Source organism: Furipterus horrens, unplaced genomic scaffold, assembly GCF_987537825.1.
Source record: "Furipterus horrens unplaced genomic scaffold, mFurHor1.1.pri manual_scaffold_9, whole genome shotgun sequence".
Classification (NCBI taxonomy): domain Eukaryota; kingdom Metazoa; phylum Chordata; class Mammalia; order Chiroptera; family Furipteridae; genus Furipterus; species Furipterus horrens.
The window spans coordinates 100,098,485-100,120,962 of record NW_028327179.1 but is presented as its reverse complement, the minus strand read 5'-3'; the positions used below and the strand labels follow the sequence as shown (position 1 = coordinate 100,120,962).

General features: G+C 64.1%; 1 protein-coding gene across 8 annotated transcripts in view; it reads right to left on the bottom strand.

The window, feature by feature from the left end:
• Positions 1-268: 268 nt before the first annotated feature.
• AGAP3 (ArfGAP with GTPase domain, ankyrin repeat and PH domain 3) overlaps positions 269-22,478 on the bottom strand; it is a 47,789-nt gene continuing 25,579 nt past the window's right edge. For 3 of the 8 annotated variants that reach the window (XM_090287689.1, XM_090287686.1, XM_090287688.1), the window contains 9 exons: positions 19,414-19,506; positions 14,990-15,094; positions 9,459-9,627; positions 4,283-4,420; positions 2,490-2,644; positions 2,316-2,406; positions 1,913-2,135; positions 1,074-1,329; positions 269-954 (listed from right to left, as the gene is read on the bottom strand). In XM_090287689.1, the coding sequence (XP_090143815.1) occupies positions 748-954; positions 1,074-1,329; positions 1,913-2,135; positions 2,316-2,406; positions 2,490-2,644; positions 4,283-4,420; positions 9,459-9,627; positions 14,990-15,094; positions 19,414-19,506 (1,437 nt within the window). In that variant the 3' untranslated portion in view covers positions 269-747. Of the gene's footprint in view, positions 955-1,073; positions 1,330-1,912; positions 2,136-2,315; positions 2,407-2,489; positions 2,645-4,282; positions 4,421-9,458; positions 9,628-14,989; positions 15,095-19,413; positions 19,507-19,665; positions 20,573-22,478 lie in introns of those variants that run through there. The other 5 variants (XM_090287693.1, XM_090287692.1, XM_090287691.1 and 2 more) reach the window with 2 other exon arrangements.

Here is a 22,478-nt window from a genome sequence, read left to right as displayed (position 1 = left end):
TAGCTGGAAAGTTTGGGGTGGGGGTGTGAGCAGAGGAGGCAGCAGGAAGCTCCGCGCTGCCTCCTGGTTGGGTTCCCTGCCAGTGCTGCTGACAGACTCAGCCACGCTCCTGGCAAGAGAGGGCTGAGAGCGCTGGAAAGGATGGCTGGGCCCCAGACCCCCCGAGTGGGCCGGCCCCCGTGCTGGAGCACAGAGTGAGAGCGAGGAGGTGCGGCCGAGGCAGAAGTGGGGGCGTGGGGAAGGGCGGAGCTATGACAGGGGGACGAGGCCACACACAGTCTGGTTTATTGGCTCATGGAACACGCACACCAAGTATGTACACAAACATAAATATTCCAATGTACAAATTTACATGGGACTCACAGATCACCCCCTTGTCTGTCATCCAGCACCCCCAGCCTGGGCCCTCTCCAGGCTCCACCTTGGGAGGAAGGTTCGCAGGGGGCTGGCACTAGAGGGTAGGAATCTGGAGGAGGGAGAGGTCCTGCTCCCCTCTCCTCACAGGCGCCTCCAAAGGGTCCTGTCCCTTCTCAGCGGCACCATAGGGCAGGAGGCTGAATACCTCCACTCCCTCGCTGTTGCAGTTCAAGTCCCAGACGCCTCCTCAGATCCATCTCCCCATTGGGCTCTTTTCCTCTTCCTGTCTCCTCTCCTCCTTCCTTTCTGTGTGTCCCTACTACTCAGTCTCTGTGCCTGTAGGGAGGGCCGTTCCCAGGGTATGGAGTCCTTCTGCCCGCTTCCTGGGCCTTAGAGGAGGCTAGGACTTCGGTGCAGCTCAGCAGAGGCGCTGGTGCCATTGGCAGGCTCTCTGCTGGGCGTGGGCGCTAAGCCACAGCCCTCCCCAGGGCAGCCATGCTGGATCAGGATGTCTGCACACTCCTGGCTGCCAGCCCGGCGCGCGTAGGCCAGCGGGGTCAGGCCCCGGGCGTCCCGGCTCCTCACGTCCACCCCGTACTGCAGAAGAAGGCAGATTCTCACAGTTGGCACGAGGTGGAAGGAGGGAGGGGTTCTTGGGGAGAAGAGGGCTGTGGGAACAAGGATGCCAGGGCAGGGCGGAGGGGCCCGGGACTCACCCAGATGAGCAGCTGTGTGAAGACGACGTTGGCCATGGCGCTGGAGAGGTGCAGCGCCGTGCGCCCGTCGCCGTCCCCGTAGGTCTCGTTCACCTCCTCCTTGGACCCGTGCGCCAGGAGTGTCACCAGCAGCCGCAGGTCGTCCTCCACCACGGCCCGGAGCAGCTGCTGCCCCAGCGGCACGTCCGAGCTGGGCAGCGGGGCCAGGAAGAGCTTCTGCTCGTACTTGGCCCGTATCCAGCGCTCCTTCTCCTCCCTGAAAGCACAGGTGCATCGAGGCGTAAGCGGGGGAGGGCGGGGCCGCTGGTCAGGAACCCCCCCCCCCAAGAGGAGACGAAGGAAGGAATGGTGGGGGACGGTGTCAGGGCAGAGATGGGTGAGGGGCAGCGGACTACGCAAAGGGTGTGGAAGGAGTGCGGCAGGGAGGCCCCCGGGGGCAGCCGGGTCCAGGCGGGGCTCCTGCGGCAGCTTATCTGGCCCGGCTAGAACAAAGCGGGGGGGAGCCTGTTCTGGGGGCCACCACGACCCTATCTACCACCCATTCTCCCCATCTCGGAGCTCAAGCTGGGGCCGCGCACCGCCGCGCAGATAGGGCCCTGCGCATGCGCCGCCTGCTGGCCCCTGACCTGCTGATAAGGCCTCAGAAAGGGCCTGTTGTCCTGAGGAGCCTGAGTGACAGGCGGGGAGGCGGACAGGAACCCCAAGGGGGCTAGCACAGCCAGGGCCAGTGTTAACCCTTCTAGCGCTGCCACAGCTGCCTGGCCCCACCCCCTCTTCCCCACCCGGGAACACTGACGTCCCCTCCCTTCCTGGCCAGCTTCTGGGTGCCATCCGCTCACCTGCAGGCATCAGGCCCTGGCTTTGCATAGCCATCCAGGGCCCCCTCCCAGACGCTGTTGGCCAGGGCATTGCCCATGGCTGTCATGACAGCCAGCAGCTCGGGTGGCCAGTCATCCAGGTCAAGGGAACGGACCCGGGACAAGTGAGCCCCCAGGTGTCGGTGGGTCCCTGAGCACTCGATGCACATCAGGGCACCTAGGTTCAGGCTGGCCCAGTCCGGATCTAGGTAAAGAGAGGAAGCGCAGTGAAGCCCAGGGGCCACCAGTGAGGCCACCGGCAGTCTCATCCTGCCCTCTTCCTGGGCCTCCTGGAAGCTCCCTGTCCAGCTTTCTCTGGAGTTCGGGGAGCTTTCTCTATGCCGCCCCCAAGCCTGGTCCTGGCAGCCCCGGCCCTGCCACTCACTGGGTGCGTCACAGTCGATACAGAAGCTGTTGCCACGAGCGGTGCGGACGGCCTGCACGGCCAGAGCCGTGTTCTGGTTCCCCAGTCGAGTCTGCAACAGCAGGAGAGACGGGGGGTGGCTGGTCAGCCGTGAGGCACCTTTGGGTCCCACCCTGCTCAGGCCTCCGTGCCAACCTTGTCCTTGGCGCTGCGGCAGCCCTGCAGACTGGCGAGGATCTGGGCCTGCACGCTCTGTACCCACAGCTCCCGCTCCTCTGCTGTCGAGGCCTCGAAGTGCCATGTCTGCCCGGTGAGGGACACCACCACAAATTCAAAGGACTCCTCCGCCTCTGGTGGGGACAGGGCGTTTACCATCGTCACGGCAGGCGCCTTGGCAGGCACACCCAGACACGCCACTGCCATGACTCCACTCAGCCCCTTCTTTCCTGGCACCCCTCCTTCCTCTGCCCCAGCCTCAAGGACCATGCTCTCCAGGGCACCTGGCAAGGGCGGAGCCTCAAGCCTCTGTTCCCAACCACCTGTGGGGCCTGAGTGACAACAGACAGGTGGCACTGCCAGCAACGGGTCTGGAAATCAGGGTGCTTCCTGGAGCAAGAAGAGCTGAGTATCTGGAGGATGTGACGGGGTGCGAGGAGGCAGTGTGGGGAGGGGATGGGGGAGGCGGTGTGGGCACCATCCGTACATGTCAGCTGCAGCCGCCTCATTTTGCAGCTCATTAAACCCAATATTCCTGACAGCGTCAGCGTGGGGCTCCTGGGAGCTCGGCCCCTCCCCCACTACAGGCAGGAAGGGCAAGTGCATGGGGAGAGGGGAGGTTTTCTCCACCAGCTAGGATGTGTGAGCGGACAGGGACCTGAGGACGTCTGCAGTGACACCACTGTGGGCTGGACTGTGACCCCAAGTAATGTGGTCAAGCTGTTCCAAGTTCTGCTCCCCCAGAAAACAGCCACGTGAATCTCATTCCCAGTGGTCACTGCCCCAGGGGGGAACAGTTCCTAACAAGCAGTGTGACTGTGTCCTGGGCGCTGGAGAGACGGCTCAGGTACCTGTTGGAGGCCCCGGGCAAAGGCCTGGGCCACATGCTCCATCCAGGGCAGCCTCTCACCCCAGCGACACCGACATCCCCTGGAGGTCCGCCTGCTGGACTCCCAGTCTCAGGGCACCCTTAGCACAACTGCCTGCCTAGAAAAGGAAACTGGCACCTTTGCTCCCCCTCTGCTCACAGTTCCACCTCACCTCGCTTCCAGCACGGCCTTTGAACTATCGCATTGCATCATCTGCAGCTCAGTCCCGTGGGGCGGGTGGACCCCATGCCCCGAACATTAAGCATCGCTGTATCACAGGGTGGCTGGGAGAGGCGGCTCTTTCCCATGGAGGTGGTCTCTGCCCACCTCGCCACACCCCTAACCTCGACAATCAGAACAGCAATGACAGACTAGGTGTCAGTGTCAGAGACTCCAAACACCGAGCAGAGGGACGTTCTGAAGATACTCGAGGGAAAACCAGAGAAGCAGTGCTGTGATGGGCGAAGGCCTGTGTGAGAGGGCCTATGGGAAAACAAGCAGCAGGAACCCCTTAGCCTCCAGGCGACCGAGGAGACTCTGCCCACGGCACACCCGCATTAAGCACCTATTATGTGCCCAGCACTCATTAAACTCAATGGGTGATACAAGAGACACACAAATGTAGGTCCTGCTTTTCCGCAAGTCTGGGAAGAGCTGTTGGAGTGGCCGCCTGTGTTCTTTTACCTTCTATGAGCATAAAAGCAAGCTCGCGTTTTCACAGAAAGGCGCTAAGCTAGGCAGAAAGGGAGCTTTTCTAAGGCACTGGGCCTAGGTGACCAAAAGAAGTTGCGGAACTATTTTTACTGAGAATTATTAAGAGTCCTAACCTAATGCTTTTAGGGTACTATTCCCAAGTCCCACTGCCCACCTCATGTGCCCGGTTTCCCTCTGGGTCCCCCTAACCTTCGGCAGCACTGCTGGGGCCGTCTGGTCGGGGGGTCCCGGTGCTCTTTTTCCTCCGGTGCTTCTTCCGGTTGGAGTGGGGAGATGGGGGAGGCTCCAGCTTGGGGCTGGAACTGAGCACCTCAGCTGGGCCACTGGCTGGGGAGGGGAGAGTGGGAGAAGTGTGGGCAGAGAGGAGGGAGGGGGCACAGTGACCCTGGGAGAGCATCTGCCGGGCCAGTCCCGGTCCGGGTCCCAGAGCCTGCCAGCCTGGGCGCAGGAGAAGGCGGGAGAGGAGAGAGTAGGAAAGCCGCGCAGAACAGGGTGGAGAGGGGAGGAAACGCTGGCTGCTGCAGCCTGGAGGGGTAGATGGCGGCCCGGGGAACTCACAGGGAGCTGAAGCTCCGCTCCGCACCAAATTTACCCTCAATCACACTCCCCGCTCCTCACAATTAATAGCAGAATTAGAAACAATCAGGGAGCTGCCTAATTACTGTCAATTAGAGCGCGCTAATCAAGCTCCCGTCTCCCGTACCCCACCCAGCGCTCACCACTAAATGTCAAACTTCATTAGAGGCAGACACGCTCCCCCCTCCCTGCCTTCCTCCTTCCAGACTCAACAGAGGGGCCCCACCAAGGCCAGCAGAGGCCTGAGGGACAGTGACCCGGGAAGGACCCTCGCTCCTGTTCTCAAGCCCTGCACATGCACTCCCCCGGGCGCTCGGACTTCCTGGGTCAGGAGCTGGACAGACCCCCTGTGCAGTGCGCCCAGTGCCTCCCTGGGTCAGAGCTCAGGCAGCACTTCTGCGGGGTGGGGAGCTGGCCTGGGGAACGCTGCGACAGGCCTCTGGGGGGGGGGAGGCAAGGAGGGGCAGAGGAGTTAATGCGCTGCCCAGCGGGGGGCAGCGGGAGGGGCAGGTTTGCCGGGGCTGCTGAAGCCCAGCTCCTGGAGCCCTGGGGTCTCCTCCCTCGTACACCCTCACTTAGGGAGGCAGGGCAGAGCTGTACGCATGTCCCTTTTAGCCTTCGGAACTGCCCCCAGGACCCACGCCCCAAGGCTTAAGACCTGGGAGAGAGTAAGGAGGGGGCAGGGCCCTGTGCAGGCGCTGGCTGAAGGGGCAGGGAGAGAGAAGGAGGAGAAGGGAGAGCGGAGATGCGAGCAAGGCACGAACACGGACAAAGGGGAGAGAGGATGAAGAGCGGAGGAAGGAGAAGGGTGGGATTGGGGGGAGAGGGCGCTGGTTTCAGACAGGGTGGGGCCCAGCCGGCAGGGATGGGGACACTACCTTTCCAGACAACTCCCTGGATCCTGTCTGCCGGGACCCCCTCTCCCTGCAGGCGAGTTGCCGCCTTCAGAACATGTTTAAAGCCCCCAGCCTTCGACCTCCCTACTCAGCCTCGCTTCCCTGGCCCTCCCCTCCCCCCCGCAGCGAGGCTGATGAGCTGGCTGCGCAGGGGGCTGATGGGGATGCGGGCGCCAACGCCAGCGCCGCCTGGGGACAGCGGCGGGCGGGCAGAGACGCGGCAGAGGCAGGGTCTCTAGCGCCTGGGGCACGGAAGCGCGTGGCGGCCGGAGAAGGATTAGCGCCCCCGTAACAGCCCCGAGGGCTGCACTGGGCCCCGCCCCCCGGCCCGGGCCCGGCCAATCACGGCCACCTGCCTCCGCGCCTGGGCCGGGGCCTGCACACCTGTGGGCGGGGCAGGGGCGGGGGCGCAGCCCCTCGGGGCGCGGGCCGGCCCAGGCCAGGCTGCTGGCCGAGGGAGGGGCGGCTGCGGGGGCCGGGGAGGCCGCGGAGGGGTGCGTGTAGGCTTTCCTGAGCACAGGGCTGTGGGCTCAGCTTGAGACATTCCAACAGGAGGCTGGCCAGAAATGAGGGGGTCTTGGGTCCCAGGTACAAGGCTCCAGGCCAGGCTTATTGGGGAGCCGGAGGCCTCCTTGCCTTAGAAGGCAGCTGGCCCAGGCCCTCCTCTCTCCACGCACATGAAGGTGCACACCTCTGCCCCTCCCTGGGACCCAGAAGTGTGGGGGGAGCGGTACCAATACCCCCGCCACTGCGGAGCCCCGCATCGGGCCATTATCCCCAGTCCCACTCCCTGCTGGTCAGGACCCTGCACCCTACACTCTTGTCCACATATGCTACTTGCTTTGCCTCAGCTTTGCTGCCATTCTGCCGAGAAATAAGTGTATCAAATTCAAGTAATTATGTCTAATTAGTATTAGTAATTATCCTGTTGGGCTGGAGAAAATTAATCTTTCGTTTCCCATCAGGGAAGAACGGCAGAGCCGAGGGGAACCAAAGGCTCCAGGAGAGCCAGGCCGCGCAGGCAGGGCCGTGAGCGCCTCCCAGTCCTGCCTCCTCCTCCCCAGGCACTGAGTCACTAGTGGGGAGGCTGTGGGGACAGCCACGGGCCCTCAGAGCCCATAGCACTTAAAGGGCCGATGCTGCCCCCTCTCCTCAGTCCACCTGAGACAGGGCGGGACAGAGGCCAGAGGCCCGGGCCCTGGGAGGTCTCAGAGGACAGGCGGGGCACAGAGGGCAGTGAGGAAGCAGAGATGGGCCTGCAAGCCGGGCAAAGCTGGAGAGAGCAAGCAGCAAACACAAGGCCTCAAACCCGCCCTTCGAGCACACGGGCTGGGTTTCTGGAAGCCCAGGGTGGGGGTCTCTGAGCTGAAGCCGCTAGAAGGTAAAGGAACAGGCCAGACATCTCTCGTCCTCTGGGGACAGTATATGCCACTGAAGGGTGGAGGGCAAGTTTTGTGTTTCTCTTGTATGTGTCCTGACACCCATGGCAGGACCAGGCACACAGTAGGTGCTTATTAACACACGTGTGGCGTGGAGGGTGCAGCCAGCCTGCTCCGAGCCAGTCCTCTCAAGGCAGCACGCGGACCTTCCTCTTCGGAACCCTGCCCCGTCCCGCTCTGGCCTCAGGCCCCTGCAAGCCGCCTTTCTTAGGGTCAGAAAACCTTCCGGAGGGCAGCTCAGGCCCTAACTCCCCAGACACCTCGCTTCTCCCCCCTCCTGCTCCCAGCCCTCCCGGGTTCCAACTCTTACTCCCTCGTCCCCAGCCCCACCCAAGGATCACAGGCCCACCTTCCTCACCTTCCTCACCAAGCCCCCAACCCGAAACGCCAGGGAGGGAAAGTACTCTCCCTTTTCTTTGTTAATTCTCCCCTCATTACGCCTGCAATCCCACAATCAGTGTGCACTGTAATTGTCGAATTTGATGCTAATGATTAATGAATTAAACATGGAGCCATCAATTAGTCCTCGGAGGATAATTCTGCATAAAGCAGCGGATAATGTAATTACAGTAACAAAGATAATGAGATGTTAACATCGCCCGGTGAGCAGGAGACATGTGTGAGTGTGCGTGAGGTCGGTGTCAGCGTGCGGGCCGGGGAAGCGCCGGGCCACGTGCTCTGCGGGTGCCGGCGAGGGTATGTGGGCGCTGCTAACGATGCGGGGGAGTGTGGTGCGTGCGTGTCCCTCTCCGGGCGCCACTTCTGCTCCCCAGGTGTAGGCTCTCAGGGCCCAGGAAGGTGGCTGCACAAAGGGTCTTATTGTTCCCTCCCTTTGGGGTAACAGTGCAGCTTCTCTTGCTACCTGCCTTCAAGGGAAGGTTCCCCTGTGGGTCACCTCCTCCTCCAGGATGACATGGAGACCCTGAGCTAGACCAGAGGCTGACCCTCTCTGGCTGACCTCCAGCCCCTCCCCTGCATGCTAGGGGGTTCACAGCAGCCCTGACCCACCCTCCGGGCACAGAAATGGGGCTGCACATGGCCTCCCGTCGTTACCGTCGAGCCGGATGCCTCCCCTAGTGCACCCCCACAGGAGGCACCCCACCTTGATAGCGGCCTGTCTTTCTTGCTGTAGCTTCCTCCCCTCCTTCCCTCGTCCACCAGGGTCTCCCTCTGCACAGCTCAAGGGCTGCTTTCTCAGCTCAGGGGGGCAGAGGACAGGAAAAGGCTTTTCCAGACAAGTTATTCAACTTCTCTCAGCCCTGTTTCCTCGTCCATAAAATGGGACAATGGTCTCAGCGTCACAGGATTAGGAAATGGGGCCTGACGTAGACTTCCTGCACCTGGCCCGCCTCCCTCAGTGGCTGTCAGTGCCCGCCCCCCACCCCCACGCCCCGTGCCTCCTGCGGAACACCGCCCCCCAGGGCAGGTGCCTGGCTCAGGGCCCTCCTCCCACCCACCTTCCTTAACCCGCAGTTTCTCAGGTAGGGCCTATCAGCATTTTGAGTGGGGTGAGTCTTTGGGGTCTGTCCCATCCATTCTACAGACTAAGTAAGCCAGCCCCCTGTCCAGTGAACATCCACGTGACGAGCAGAAACCCCGGCATCTGTATGGAAGGCAGCACACCCATGCTAAGAGCTAACCCCGGGGGCAGGGACAGAGTGGCCGCACCTAGGAGGGCAGGTCAGTGTCTTAAGCAGCTGAATCTGGGCCAGGGAAAAGCGATATCCGGTTACGTAGGACAGCACCAGGGGTCTAAGGTCTTGGGAAGAAGGGTCCAGAAGCCGAGGCAGATCTGGGGTGAGGGGGCTGGGCACGGAGGGGCAGCCCTCCGAAGAGCAACGTGGCTGAGGGCAGGGGAGCCCGGAGAGCAGCGCAGCGCCTTTCACCTGGACACGCAGTGTCTGGAAAGGGAAGAACTGGCCACGGAGAAGCTGCCCCGCCTCCAGCTCAGACTGTCTCAGGCTCTGGCTCTTCCCTCCTGACGGCTGGCCACGAGGCAGGGTCTGCTGGGCCGCCAGCTTCCGCTACGCTCGGTCCTCTCTGAGCAAAGACGCCCTCACTGCACGCCGAGGTCATCTGCCAGGGGGCCCCCGGGCAGCTCTGTCCCCTTCCCGCCCCTCCGTCCCACATGCAAGCCGGCTGACACCGCTGACCCAAGGCCCCGCCCTCAGCATCGCCTGCCTCGAGACAGGGCCCCGGGACCGCGGGCACCACCCGGCGGCATGAGGCACGAGGCAGCCAGGCCCCGCTCTGACCCCCCAATCGTCAGCGGGGCTGCACCCCGGCTACTGCCTCCTGCTCCACGGGAGCAGCACTTGGCCAGCATGTGTGGCTGAGCGGCTCCTGGAGCACAATGCCAGGCAGCAGGCACGTCTGGAGCCCCCAGGACCCCGCTGAAGAGCGAAACTCCCGAACGCTGTCACGCGCCCGCCCCCACCTCAGCAACCCCCTCACCTGTGCCCCCGCCCAGCTGCGTGCTACTCCGATCCAAGGCCAGCCCGTTGGCCCGGGGGCTGGGGCCGGGGGCCGTGGCCGGCGTGGCGCGGGGCAGGCGCTTCCCCGGCACTTTGACGGTTGTCCGCAGCAGGTCGATCTCCTTGCCGTGGATGTTCTGCATGTAGTCCTGAGGGCCATGTGGGCGAGACAGCGGCTGGTTAGGGCAGGTCACTCTGTGCCTGGCAGGACTGTCTCTGCCACTGACCCTCTCACCCCCCAAGCCTGTCTCCGCTGAGCTGCCTGGGACGGCGCAGGGAGGGCAAGGCCAGGTTTTCAGAGCGGGGCCGTGAGGCCCGCAGAACACCCCCAAGCCTAGACGGCACCTAGATTTCCACACTGGCCACACGCAGCTCGGGGGCATCGGCCAGGAGGGCGCAGAGTCAGGGGAAAGAAGGATCGGAGCCAGGAGCTGAGGGAGGATGGCTCAGGGGGCAACACACGGCCACGTCCTGGCCCCGAAGGGCCTTAGCAGAGGGGAGCTAACAGCCTCCAGGGGACGTGGGCGCCTGGGTCCCCCAGGCTCTAGGAAGCTGGTCACCAAGCACTTCAGCCCGTTCTCAGAAGCTCCTACCACCGCCTGAGCCCAGAGAACCTTTACAGCATAGAGCAGCCCCCAGGCCTTAGGACAGCGCCTGTCCATCAGTATCTGTCGGACGGGTCAGGGGAAGCCTCCGATTCCTTTTGCTGGGCTCAGGAATTGTGACGGCGGCCTCATGGCATCCCGGGTCCCGTGGATAAGGGCATCCTGTCCACCAGCAGTAATACCACCACCACGTCACCACCACGTCCCCTTCCCCCTCGGGGCCTGCCAGTCCCCACACCGTGGCTGTGTACAGTCTCTCTTCTACATGTCACTTCACGTGACCTCCATACCACCCGCTGTACAGAGAAACTGAGGCTTACGAAGGTCCATCTGCCCAAAGGGGCACAAGCAGAAGGCGCCTGAGCCAGAGCCACGCCCAGGCTCTTCCGATTTGCGAGGCTCTGCACTGAGGGCCGACCCCCAGCCCACCTCCCAATCAGCACCCGCAGAGGCCAGAGTGACCGCACTCCCACCCTCTGTGCTCAGAAGCCCCTCTGGGACACTCGCATCCGGGGCGCGTCCCTGAGCAGCACAGCGCCGCCTCAGACGTGGCCCCGCCCTGCCCGCTGTGGGGCACGCGACTTCCTTCTTGTGACCCAGGCATTCTCCTACCCTCTCACCTGCTCGCTCCCGGGAAGTGACAGTGTCCCTGCTTTAAAAAGCAGACGGGGTGCTGTCTCTGGGAACGTGCTACCACCACTCTGGGAATGACCGAGAGGACATCGAGTGGAAAGGGGTCACCTGGTCCCTGCAGACTGAGGACCTCTGCCAGGTGGGCCCCCGGCAGCCCTGACCCCTCTAGCCCCTCCCTCCCCACATGGCCCGCTGGGCTGAGAAGTGGAGCGAGAAGAAGGAAACAGCACCCAAGGCCAGGCTCCCTCCTGCACCTTCTGTCCTTAGGCTGGATGTCACTGAGGATGGAGACCAGTGGGAGGACCATGGGGAGGAAGGGGTGCCACTAAGGCCAGCACACCGGCCTTACCTCCCGAGTCTGGCTCCAGGGTGGCCTGGCTGGGCCTGAGGTTGCCTTATAATCTCCAAGTGGCTCGGTCACCCTCAGAAGGAGCAGAGGGGCCCGGGCAGCCCCAGGAGGAGAAGCACCGAGAAGTGTGTGTCCAGAGAGGGGCTCCCTTCCCTGCCACCACCTAGTCCTCTGTGAGGGACAGCGCCAGGGCCTGGCCTCAGGCACACACTGCTCCAAGGGTGTTTGTTTCATGTCTCAGAACCACAGAACGATGTCACTGAGATGTCACCGAGCATTCTCTGCCCATGGGAACACTCCTCTGAGACCCTTTGCGCCCAGCTCTGCTGAAAGCTGCTGGGCCTCTGTCTCCAGCGCTGAGCCTTTCCACGGTGACTGCGGAGGGAATGAACCCAGGAGCCCCTTTGCTGCCTCTCCAGTGCCCGTCACCTCTGTCCCTTCTCCAGCAAACTCAGCCACTCCACCCAGTCACTGCCGGCCCGCTGGCCCCCCGTGTGACCCCCGCTGCCGCGGCCCTCCTCACCTCGAGCCCCACTGGCTCAGCCTCGGCACATTCCTATCCTGAGTCCCTGTATATACTCATCCCGGGTCCCTGCCCATAACCACGTCTTGGATGAGTTGCTCCCAACCACTGTCAGCAGCTGGCCAGGCCAGAGCCACAGCTGCAGTCCCCATCCTTGGGGAGGGGCTTGGGCTGCTCTAGTTCACAAGGAGGTCACACCCACTGCAACAGTTTTCAGGGCCACGGGGCCCTGGCACGCCTGGGCAGGGGCCCTGGGAAAGGCTGACCCTGTGCCAAGGACGGCCCGGAGGGACTCCACTCGGGGCCAAGGTGCCAGACCCTGACAGAAGGGGAAGGACCGGCCCCGCCGGCGCCCCTGACCGTGCAGGCAGGGGCTCCGCTCAGCGCCCGGTGCCAGGCCAGATCCGGGGCCACACCGCCGAGAGGCGGAGCCCGGCCACACGGAGAGGCGAGGAGCGCGAGCAGCGGCAGCGGGGACAGCGCGCCAGGGCAGAGCAGCGGCGTTTCCCTCCGTCAGCAGAACGGGGAGCGCGGTGGCGGCGGCAGCGGCGGCGGCGGCTGCTCAGGAGAGCGGTCACCACCGCTGCCTTTATTACCCACCATCAAACAGCAATTTCTTCCCCAGCCTCCTCGCTAATTACCCAGCCAGCGTTCTCATCTCGTTTTATTACTGGAATTAACAACGAGTTCAGAGCGTGGAAAGCTATTAAGATGTGTGATTAAGCCACATTCAATTAGTTTCTACAAACAATTTAATTGATGTTGCAGATAGAATTAACAGAAGGTGATTGTGTGAATGGCTCCGCTGGCTGCAAAACGGGGGAGGCTGTGGCGGCTCTCTCGGGCCGGCGGGATCGGGCGCGAGGCGCGAGGCTGGCCCGGCAGCCCTTCCTCCGCGTGCCCTTCCGGCCCCTCCAGCCCAGCGGCCGACCTCCCTCCGCAGGTCGGTCACCGGCAGGGGAGCCCCAGGCAGGAGCCGGCGGCCGAGAGTTCCGTGCGCGCCGCCAGAGCTCCCAGGGGTCCTTCCTCTGCACGGCTCACGGGGACGCCGTGCGCCCGCACCCTGCTGGCAGCCAAGGCGCTTCCTCAGGATGGGAAACATGGCGCAGGGGACGGGGAGGCAGGTAAGCCAGCAGCGCGAGTCCAGCGGCGAGAGCAAGGCAGGCAGGCGAGAAGCAGCCTCGGCCGGGGAGCAGTGCCGCCCCGCGGCTGGGCCACCCTGTGGCCTCCCTCCGTTACCCCGGTTCACAGCCTGACTCGTGTCTTCTGAATGGCACAGGAAGACCTACCGGGCATGATGTCACCGTCGGCATGTGCCCGTTCCTCCTGGCATCCAGTGCGTGGAACGGACGTGCACTTTGACCCCAGAGCCAAAGGGCAGCCAGAGAGGAGCTGACAGATGTGGAGCCCAGGCTCTCAGAGGGGCTGCCCACTCAGTCCCGCCTGCGGCTGGGAGAGCGGGGCCAGGGCCTGGCGTGCTGAGCCAGCAGTGCCACCTGCGAGCCTGGCCCAGGCCCCTGCACACGCTAAGTCACACACAGTTCAGTAAGCCTGGCCCACCTCCTTGGGTGACAGTAGCTCTGGTGACCCTTGCCCTGACGCCGACTCTCCAGCGACGTTCTCGGCCAGCCCTGAAGGGGGTGCCTTTGGTACGTGCAGAAAAGTCTGGGGACTTTCAGAGTCCAAGCCACGGGTCCAAGTCTTAGCTCAGCCCCTGGCCGGGTGACTCTGATGACCCAATGAAGCTGCTGCGCCTCGGATCTGCCGTTTGCTAAGTTTACATAAAAACGGCCTTCTCCCTCCCTCCCCACCCCAGACACAACGCCACGCCTCCTCCTGCGTCTGAGAACCGCCCCTCCCCCCCCCCCCCCCCCCCGGCTTCCCCCACAACCTGGGGCCTGGGCACAAGCGCAGAGGACAGAGCACAGCACCCAGCCCAGGCAGCACAAAGCAGAAGGAACAGGTAAGAGCGAAGCAAAGGGAAAGGCTAAGGGCCCCCCCAACCCCGCACACAGGTGGGGGGCACTGGATGCTTCAGAGACGCCAGTCCAGCTCAGCAGGCAAGACGGTGCCTAAGCAGAGCACGCACACGCGCCCCCAGGCCCCGCTCGGCTGGGAATCCCGTGGCCCCGCCGTCCCCCTGGGGGAGACGCTGCCGTGGCTCCGAAACCCCGGAGCCTCGGTGCCGGTGCTCTCCCTAGGGACCCTGCCGCCTCTCACGGCGCCGCTGTCTCAGCAGCAGGACCGGGTCCGAGTGTCAGGGGGAGGCTGGAGGGCAGAGAGGACGGCGCTGGGGAGCCTCCGTACTAAGTATCCAAGGTCACTCGAGTGTGGCCCCTCCGCTAGCTGCCAGCTCCCACCCTGCGGAATAAGGGAGGCCAGGAGCAAACAGTCTAACTGGTGCTGCCCCCTGGGCCAAGGGGAGGAGAAATCAAATGTGGGCCAAGCAGGGCACCTGCTGGCCTGGGAAGGGACTGCCCACTGGCTGTCCCTGAGCCAAGCGTCCTCCACGTGCGCTCAGCAGGGCCCGGTGGCGCTCTCAGGGCCCGGTCGGGCCAGGACCGCGGGCCCAAGCACCTCTCGGCTGGGGCCTTGTGGCGCCCTGTGTGGAGTCACAGGCAGGCAAGGGACCCTCTGAGGCAGGCCCTGGGCCTCTGGGCCGGGGGTGGGCTGGCCCCCATGCTGTGCTTGAGGGGCTTCACAGGAGAACTCATTAGCCCCACAGTGGGGTGGTGACAGAGATGAATTCTGGTGACAGCTGTGTGCTGGAGCCACGCAGTGAGGGGAGGAGGAGGAAGGAAGGATAGGGGAGCCACACTGTACAATCCTTGCAAACCCCCCACCCCAGCCACAGGCCAGGAGCCCTCGAGACCCCTGTGCCCACAGACAACACCACCCCACTCTCCTCCTCCCAAGAGGACCCCTCCAAGTCCCCAGGCCATTCTCCGCAGCCCTGGCTTCACTGCCCCCTAGCTCTGCAGCATCCCAGGCCCGGGGTGCCCCCACTAGTGTGGCCCCCCCGAAGGCACCTGGCTGGCAACGTCAGCCCCCAGCTTCAGCGATTCTGTGTACATGGGCGCAGTCAGCTCTTCCGACAACTAGGAGGCAGGATGCACAATCCTGTCCCCCACAACAGCCTGGCCCAGTCACCACCCCAGGAAGAGCTCCCTCCACCAGGCTCGGCCACAACTTAGGGCTCGCGTGTGACGCTTAGCTCAGGCCTGGGTCGTGGGACCTGTGCGGTCCCCAAGCCACCAAAGTGAGGTCCTTCCTCAGCCCAAGCGAGAGTCTGCTTAGACTCCCCAAGGCCTGCTCCCCTTCAGTCCCATTCAGCCCCTCCACTCTGTGCCTGTCGCTCCGCCCTCAGCCTCCCCCCGCGCTGGCCCTCGCCGTGGACTCACGTGCAGGCTGGGGTGGTAGGTGAGCAGCCCGTTGTCACAGAGTGTCACATACTTCTTCTTCCATTCCTTGTTCAGAGACTTGCCACTCCGCTTCAGCAGGACACCCTGAGGACAGAGGCTGGATCAGAGACTGGCACAGGCCCCAGGACGACCTCTCCAGGGGCTATCTTCCCTCCCTTCCTCCTCCTGGGCCTCGCCAGGCGCACAGAGGCCTCAGAGGGCCCCGGCCTTCCACCCCCAGGGGTGGTCTCAGATTAGGACAGAAAGTCCTCGCTGTCCCCAGAATGCCCAACTCCCACAAGGGAGGCAGCAGGGGCCCCAGCCACAGAGGCCAGCAACCAACTTCCTGTGTAGCACGAAGTAAGGGCTCACGAGGGCAAGGACTGTTGTGTGTTTTAGTCACTGAGACTCTCAGCACTGTGACGATGCCTGGGACACAGCAGACACCCAGGAAACATCTGGCGGGTAGGCTGGGGGACAGCCAGCCAAAACGGGCGGAAGATGGAAGACAAGCCGCAACCACGCCCAGGGACAGGGACAGGGCTGCCTCTGCTCCCCGGAACAGACCGTGCGAGGGCGAGCGGGTGAGGACACAGGCCGGGCTGCGGAGGGACAGGGGCAGCCATGCTTGTACATGGGTGGCAGATCCCCCAGCACCAGCGTCACCCCCGTGTGCCCCTCTCCCTAATTCAGGAGGGCTAATGTGAGACCATGCTCCTGCAGATGCTTGGACAGCTCTCCCACAGGGGGACAGCCACACAGTCAGAGCCACACACTGGGGGCCGACCAGGGACGAATCAGGGCTGGCACTGGCTGGGAGAGCAGGGAAGCACCCTGAGTCCATCCCAACAGGTGTCGAAGAGGAGACAGACAGATAGGCACTGTAATGGCTTCTCCTTTAGGAAGGGAGGGCTGTACCCTAACACAGGAAAGTAGGGGGTAAGAAACTCAGGTGTGATGATTTCACTTATAGTAGAATCTAACAAAAGAAAATAAACAAACTCATAGATACAGAGAACAAATTAATGGTCACCTGGTGGGAGGGGGTTAGGGAGGTGGGTGAAAAAGGTGAGGCGTTAATAAGAAGTCACAGGGATGTAAAATATAGCACAGGGAATATAGTCAATAATAACATTTAACTACATACAGTGCCCAGTAGATGCTAGAAATACATTCATAAGGTACTAAATGTCTAAGCACTGTGCTATACAGCTGAAAATTATATAATACTGAATTTCAGCTGTAATTGAAAAAAAAAGTTTTTTTAAGAGATTCATGCCCTGGCCAGTTGGTTAATGTCATCCTGATACACCGAGGCTGCAGGTTCCATCCCCGGACGGGGCACGAACGAGACTCAACCAATGATGCATCGCTAAGTGGGACAATAAATTGATGTTTCTCTCTAAAAATCAATAAATTAAGAGAGAGGGTCGGGTGTGAGAAAGCGGCTGCTCTCTCCAGCACCAGCTGTGGTCCTGAGGCCAGAGGTGGGTGTGAGCCCAGGTTCCAGGACACCTGCCTTCTGAGTTCAGGAAGAAGACTCCGGGCGAGGGGATTAGCCAACAGCTGGCCTGGGGTTTCCTGCCTGCCCCCTCCCCCCCAAGGCAGGGACCCAGGTGGAGGTAAGGGCCCTGCACCTCGGCCTCCCGCTTTTCAATACAGATCACATCCTTGCTTCCCCTCCGTCCTCCTCCCGTCCCCCGGTGAGACTGGAGGTGGAGGCCCGTCCATCTGAGGTCACATCCTGGTCCCCCATCAGCCCCGGAGATGCCACGATCACAGGGTGCTTCTGAAGGCACATGGTGTTCATCGACCCTTCCCTCTACAATTGGGTGGCTGGACCCTTCCGCCTGTGAAGGAGCCTGGGTGACCTGCCCCCCACTGAGCCCCCAGTCTCACCCTGCCCCCCCCCCCCCCCCAGAGGGCCAGGAAGGGCCCCAGCCCCCGGCCTTCCCTGGGTGACCACAGTGGCCTCGGAGCTCGAGCCCTGCCCTCCCTCCTGGGCCCAGCTGGCTCGGCTTCTGGCACCACCTAGCCCTTAACGTCCAACCGGTCGCGTCCCTCCCTGCCCGGGCCTCAGTGGCCCCGGCCGATGGGGAGAGCGCGCTCGCATCGGGCAGGAGACCGACCGGGAGTCGCTGGGAGGAGGCGGGCGCGGAGGGGCACCCCTGCCTACCCGAGCCCGCTCTACACCCTCTTCACCTGGGCTCCCGCGGAGGGAGCGGCGCTAATGAGCTCGTTAGCCGGCGGCCGGGCGTGGGAGGCGCGCCGGGGCAGCTGGGCCGCCCCCCGCCGCGCGCGTCTCCCCGCCGCCCGCGGGCGCACCGCGCCGGGCGGACCCGCAGCGGGGCCGGGCCAGCAGCGCCCGCCTGAGCCCCGCGAGCCGCCGCGTTCCCGCGACCCGAGGAGGGAGAAGGGGCTCCGGGGGTCCCGCGCCCTCCCTCCCCGGCCGGCCCGCCGCGCACGGCGAAGCAGGAAGCAATCTGGGGCGGAATGGGAGCGGCGCGGAGGCGACAGCCCCCAGAGGACCCGTTCCGCCGCCGCCTCCCTCGCAGCTCCGCCAGCCGGCTTAATTGCGGAGTCCGGATTGATTGGGAATGCAAATGGCAACTGAAATGCAATCTCCACTCCCAGCAGGAGCAGGGGGGAGGGGCAGGAGCGGCGCCGGCAGAACGGGACACCGGGCGCGGAAGGGGTTGGACGGCCCCGGGCAGGGGGAGGTGGGACCAGAAGGAATGGCCCTGGGGCTGGGAGAAGCCTCCACCCCAGAGGCAGGCATGCCCCCAAACGCCTGGGTGATCCCTTGGGGTCCTGCCCTGTTCGGGGTTCCTGCGTCCCACAGGGCAGGGGGGCCCAGGGCTGTGCTGAGCTGCTTCCCGCAGTCCCCGTCCGGGTCCCAGGCACGCTGAGACGTCGGAGCCTGTAACGCCCAAACGACCTAGCTGACTACACCGGCCCAGCCCGGAGCCCCAGGTACCCCTTCAACAGGCTTCGCCCCCCCTCCCCCTCCACGGGTCCTGCTTCCCCTCCCTGTGGGCGATTTTGGGAACAGATACATCCGCGGCACCTCTACCACGGACAGGAAGGGCTGGGGGGTACCCTTTTTATTAAAGGTTTCCATGTGCACACGGTCAGAGGACACCTGTCCCCAGGCAGGGAGAGACAGTCCTCTGTGAGCACATCCACACTGCCGAGCATGAGCCCCCCCCCACCCCCCCAGGAGGGGGTGGATTTGCCCAGTGCCAGAGACAGGTGATCACACATCCATCAACAGGTCTTTGGGGACCGACAGCAGACTGGCCGCTGCCGCTCCCCGCAGACTCTTCACTGGCCGCCCTGAACACTGACCCCGCTAGAGCCAGCCCTGCCAGGCGTGAGCGTAGGGACAGCTCAGTGGAGGGCTGAAGCAGGGACAGAGGACACAGAGCCACGTAGTGTCCCCTTCTGCTCTCTGGGACCTGACACGTGGCTTGGGCTCTCCATCCTAAATGGACCTTCACCCGTGATTTCTGGCCACACTGCTTAAGAACCCCAGGCCCGGCCAGGAGGGCCAAACCTGACCACACCGGCCTCCACTGTGGTCAGCACCTGACGTGGCCCCTGCAGATACGACATCTCTAACCACCGGCTCCCAAGAAGGTCCTTGCCAAGCCCAGCATCCTGTGGGTGCCACAGAGGGACCACCAGGCCACAGGCCACAGTCCCCATCCTCGTGGGCACCTCGGCTCACAGGCTCCTGCCCAAGCTCCGGCGGGACACCTCCTGGCTCTACCCTTGCCCAGCCAGCAGTTCTAGAGCCCTGCCCAGCACGCCACCACCCCCTTCAACGTCTTTTCCAGCAAAGGGACCCACAACAGGAGGCCCGGGAGCATCCAAGCTCCCGGCAGCCAGCCCCGCCAGGCAGTGACATGGAGCGGAGCTGGGGAGACACCTCTGCTCAGAATTTTCTTTACAGATGAACAGAGGAGCGTATATGGATAAGACTGCCAGAGGGCCTCAGGGAAGACCAGCCCTCAGCATGCCCTTCGGTGCGCAATCGGGGCCCTCCTGCGAATTCCCTTCCTTTTCTGGGCCAGAGAGCCCAGACTTGGCCCTCTGGCGGAGACAGCAGGTCTCCCACCAGGGCACCCAACGCCAGGACCTCCTGCAGGAGAGCATCTGAGGACAGCGGGCGGCTCTCTGCTGCCCCCAGGTGGCGCAGAGGGAGCACAGGCCAAGCGTGGGGAGCGCGGGCCCAGACCCAAGGACTGGCTCCAGCCACCTTCCCAGGGTCTCGTCCTTCTTAGCAGAACCTCAGGCCCGACGGCAGGCTGCCTGCCTCTGCCGCCAGGTCCCCTGTCACAGAGGCCCAGAAAAGAACCATCCTCTAGCGTTTCCTGGGCCTTGTCTCGGCTCCTCTCTGGCATCAGGGGAGGGGTGCTGACCTGTTTAATGGGGATGGCCCGGCCACTCCCGATACTGTCCATCTTGCCCTCGGAGGCCTTTTTCTCCCGGTCCAAGTCGGCGCCCTTCCGGGACTGGAAGAGAAAAGAAGAGGCGTGTTACAGGGGCCCGGGGCCGGCCGGGGAGCAGCTGCCCACGTGGAATCCCCAGCCCTCCCGCCCTCCCTCGGCCCGGACAGGCCCTGGCACGGGGCAGGGCCGGGGCGGCGGGACCGGGAAGGAACTCAGACCACGAGTATTCCAACGGGTTTATTCTTACACACGGCACCATACAGAGCAGCACAGGTCACTGAGCCGGGACGCCCCTTACAAAAGAGCAAGGACACGCAATACCGAGGGCGCGAGAGGCGCGCAGCCCAGGGGGCCGGGGTGTGAGAGGAGGGGAGGGGCCCCGAGAGGTGGACAGCGGGGCCGAGGGCCGGCTGGGAGCTCAGGGCGCGACAACCAAGGGAGCGAAGTCCGGAAGTGAGCGGGCAGCGGCCCGTCTGCGGCACAGACGCCGCACGCACGTGGCCTCGAGCCCGTCGGCGTGGCCCGAGGGGCACAGTGGATGGAGAGAGAGAGGAGAGAGGCCAGAAAGGGCCCTGCGCCCCTGCCAGGCTCCTGGGGCACAGCCGCCCAGTGCGGATCCTAGGAAACGGGGAGGCCAAGAGGGGGAAAGGCAAGCGCGCGGCGGTGCTGGCGTCCAGAGTGGAGCAGGAACGCAGAAGTCCATGCAGGAGGGAGCAGAGGGGGGCAGGGGCGGGAAAGCTCCCCCAGGAGCCGCTGGGCCGCGGGCGCTCGGACGCCCCGCCCCTCTGGGCCTCGTTGCCGGGCAGGCGTGGGGCCGAGCTCCCTTCTTGTCCGTGCAGCGAGCCTGGCGCAGCGTCCGGCCGGGCCGGGTCCCGGCAGCCCCCAGCCTGGGGCTCCAGCTTCCTAGCCTTCCCTGGGGGTGGGGTTAGTTACAAAGGCTCCTGCGGGTCCCTGGAGCGGGGAGCACGGCGGCCGCTTCTCATCTGAGAGCAGTCCCAGGGCCCGGCCCGCCTCCGGCCCCGCACGGGGCAGAATGTCCAGAGGTGCTGTGTCACCACCTGGTCTTCTAATTTGGAAGGAGTTGGAAAGGCCTTTTTGTTGATGAAAAGTTGGAAACAGTGGCACATATCTGCAAATATCGAAAGAATAAAGATTTTGGCAAGTTATACTCAAGCCCCGCATAAGCTGGTCAGCGCTGGTGAGGGCAGAGACCCAGGCGCCTGGGCAGAGGCAGCGGCAGGGCGAAGAGGAAGAGGAGGAGGAGGAGGAGGAGGCGGAGGAGGCAGCGGGGCAGCCGGCAGTCCATCTCAGCCGGCAGGGAACATTCGGGTGCCACGTCCCTCCTGGTCACCCAGGCTGCCAGGAGCCGAGGGCACAGGGAGGGGGCAAAGGACAGCAGTGCCGGGACAACGGGGCCGAGGAGCGGGGAGGACTGGGCCCGCAGTCCACCGTCAGCGCCTGCCCCGGGTCTCCACTGGGCGCCACGGCCTCTGCCCCTTTGGCCGGGGAGGAGGAAGGTGGGTGGGACCACCGTCATCGGGAAGGGAGCAGGATGCAGCCTGCCCCAGCCAAACTGGTGAGCCCAAAGGCCCCCCATCACCAGAGGACCCCCGGGAGCCCAGAAGGGCACCCCCCATGGCAGGAACCGCAGCAGGAGTGGCAACAAAGCAAGGACATGAAGTCATGGGGGAGACTGGAGATGTCAACGGCCCTGTCAGCGGGAGGGTCACAAGGGCACCAGCCCCAGAACAGGCGTGACTCTCCTGGGCAGATGATGGGGGAGATGGGGGTGGCCCCAACAGCGACGATGAAAGGGGAGGTCCCGAGATGCACCCCGAGAGACAGGAGACATGTCCTGAGGCCGCCTTGGGGACAATGGCGCAAGTGAGGTCACCATGAAAATAATGGAAGGAAAGAAAGAAGGTCGCCACCATGAAGACGGAGAGGATGGAAGGGCCCGCGGGAGGACGGCAGGCGGACGCAGCACAGCGCAGCAGGCAGCCGAGGGCGCGGGGCAGGAAGCACGCAAGGGCCGCGGCGCGGAGGCTGGGAGCCGGGCATGGTGCGCATGGGGGAGGAGAGCGTGCCCGGTGTGCAGGACTAGCAGTGGAGGGAGGTAGGAGGCTCGGAATGGTGCTGGGGGAGCAGGTGACGGAGGCGGGATGTCAGGGAGCAGGCGCTGAGGGCACAGACGGCGGTCACTACAAACACAGGCACCCAAGGGCGCGTGGCGGCAGCAGCGGCGGCAGCAGAGGCAGCGGGCGTGGGCACAAGCAGGCAGCCCGAGGCCCTGTGAGTCTCAATGGGCGTGAACAGAAACAAGAAGCTCCGAGACTAGGCAGGGTCAGGCCTGGGAAGTGCAAGGCGCGGCAGCAGCGGTCAGCGGAAAGAGGGTCGCTCAGCATGGACGGGGAGGGAGCGCGTGGCAGGCACGGGGGACGGAGGCAGGCAGGCCGGGCAGAAGTGTGCTGGGCAGGGCACAGGCGAGAACGAGTGGGCAAGGCCTGGGAGCACTGGCTCTGCTGGGCTGCTGGCAGGCAGGACGCAAGGCCCCGCCGAGAGCCCAGCCCTGACGCTCAGAAGAGGCGCGTGGGGTGATGCCGAAGGACAGGGTAGTCTGAGAAGCCACGTGGCAGCTCACCCACCTGTGACCCAAGATCCTGGAGAGGTCCAGCCAAGGCCTGGCTGGAGGGTGAGCGCCTGGGGGTGGGCAGTGTGTGTCAGAGGCCAGAGGCTGGGCGTGACAGACAGCAGGCTCAGGACACCTGGGAGCTCAGGGGCCGAAGCACGTGGGGCCCCCGGTGTGAGGCCTACGGGATGGGGGGCACCTCCCCTGGGGCTCAAAGGCAGGCGGCAAGGCCCAGGCGGGAAGCATGGAGGTGTCTCAGGCTTTGTTAGATTGACCACAGCAGTGGCGGGACGCTTGGGGGAACGGGAGAGGGTGGGATGTGGGCGGGGCCTGGGCCCTGGCTCTCGTTCTGCAACCAGCCCTTTGTGTATGTAGGTCACCCTGGTGCGCAACTTCGAAATCCACG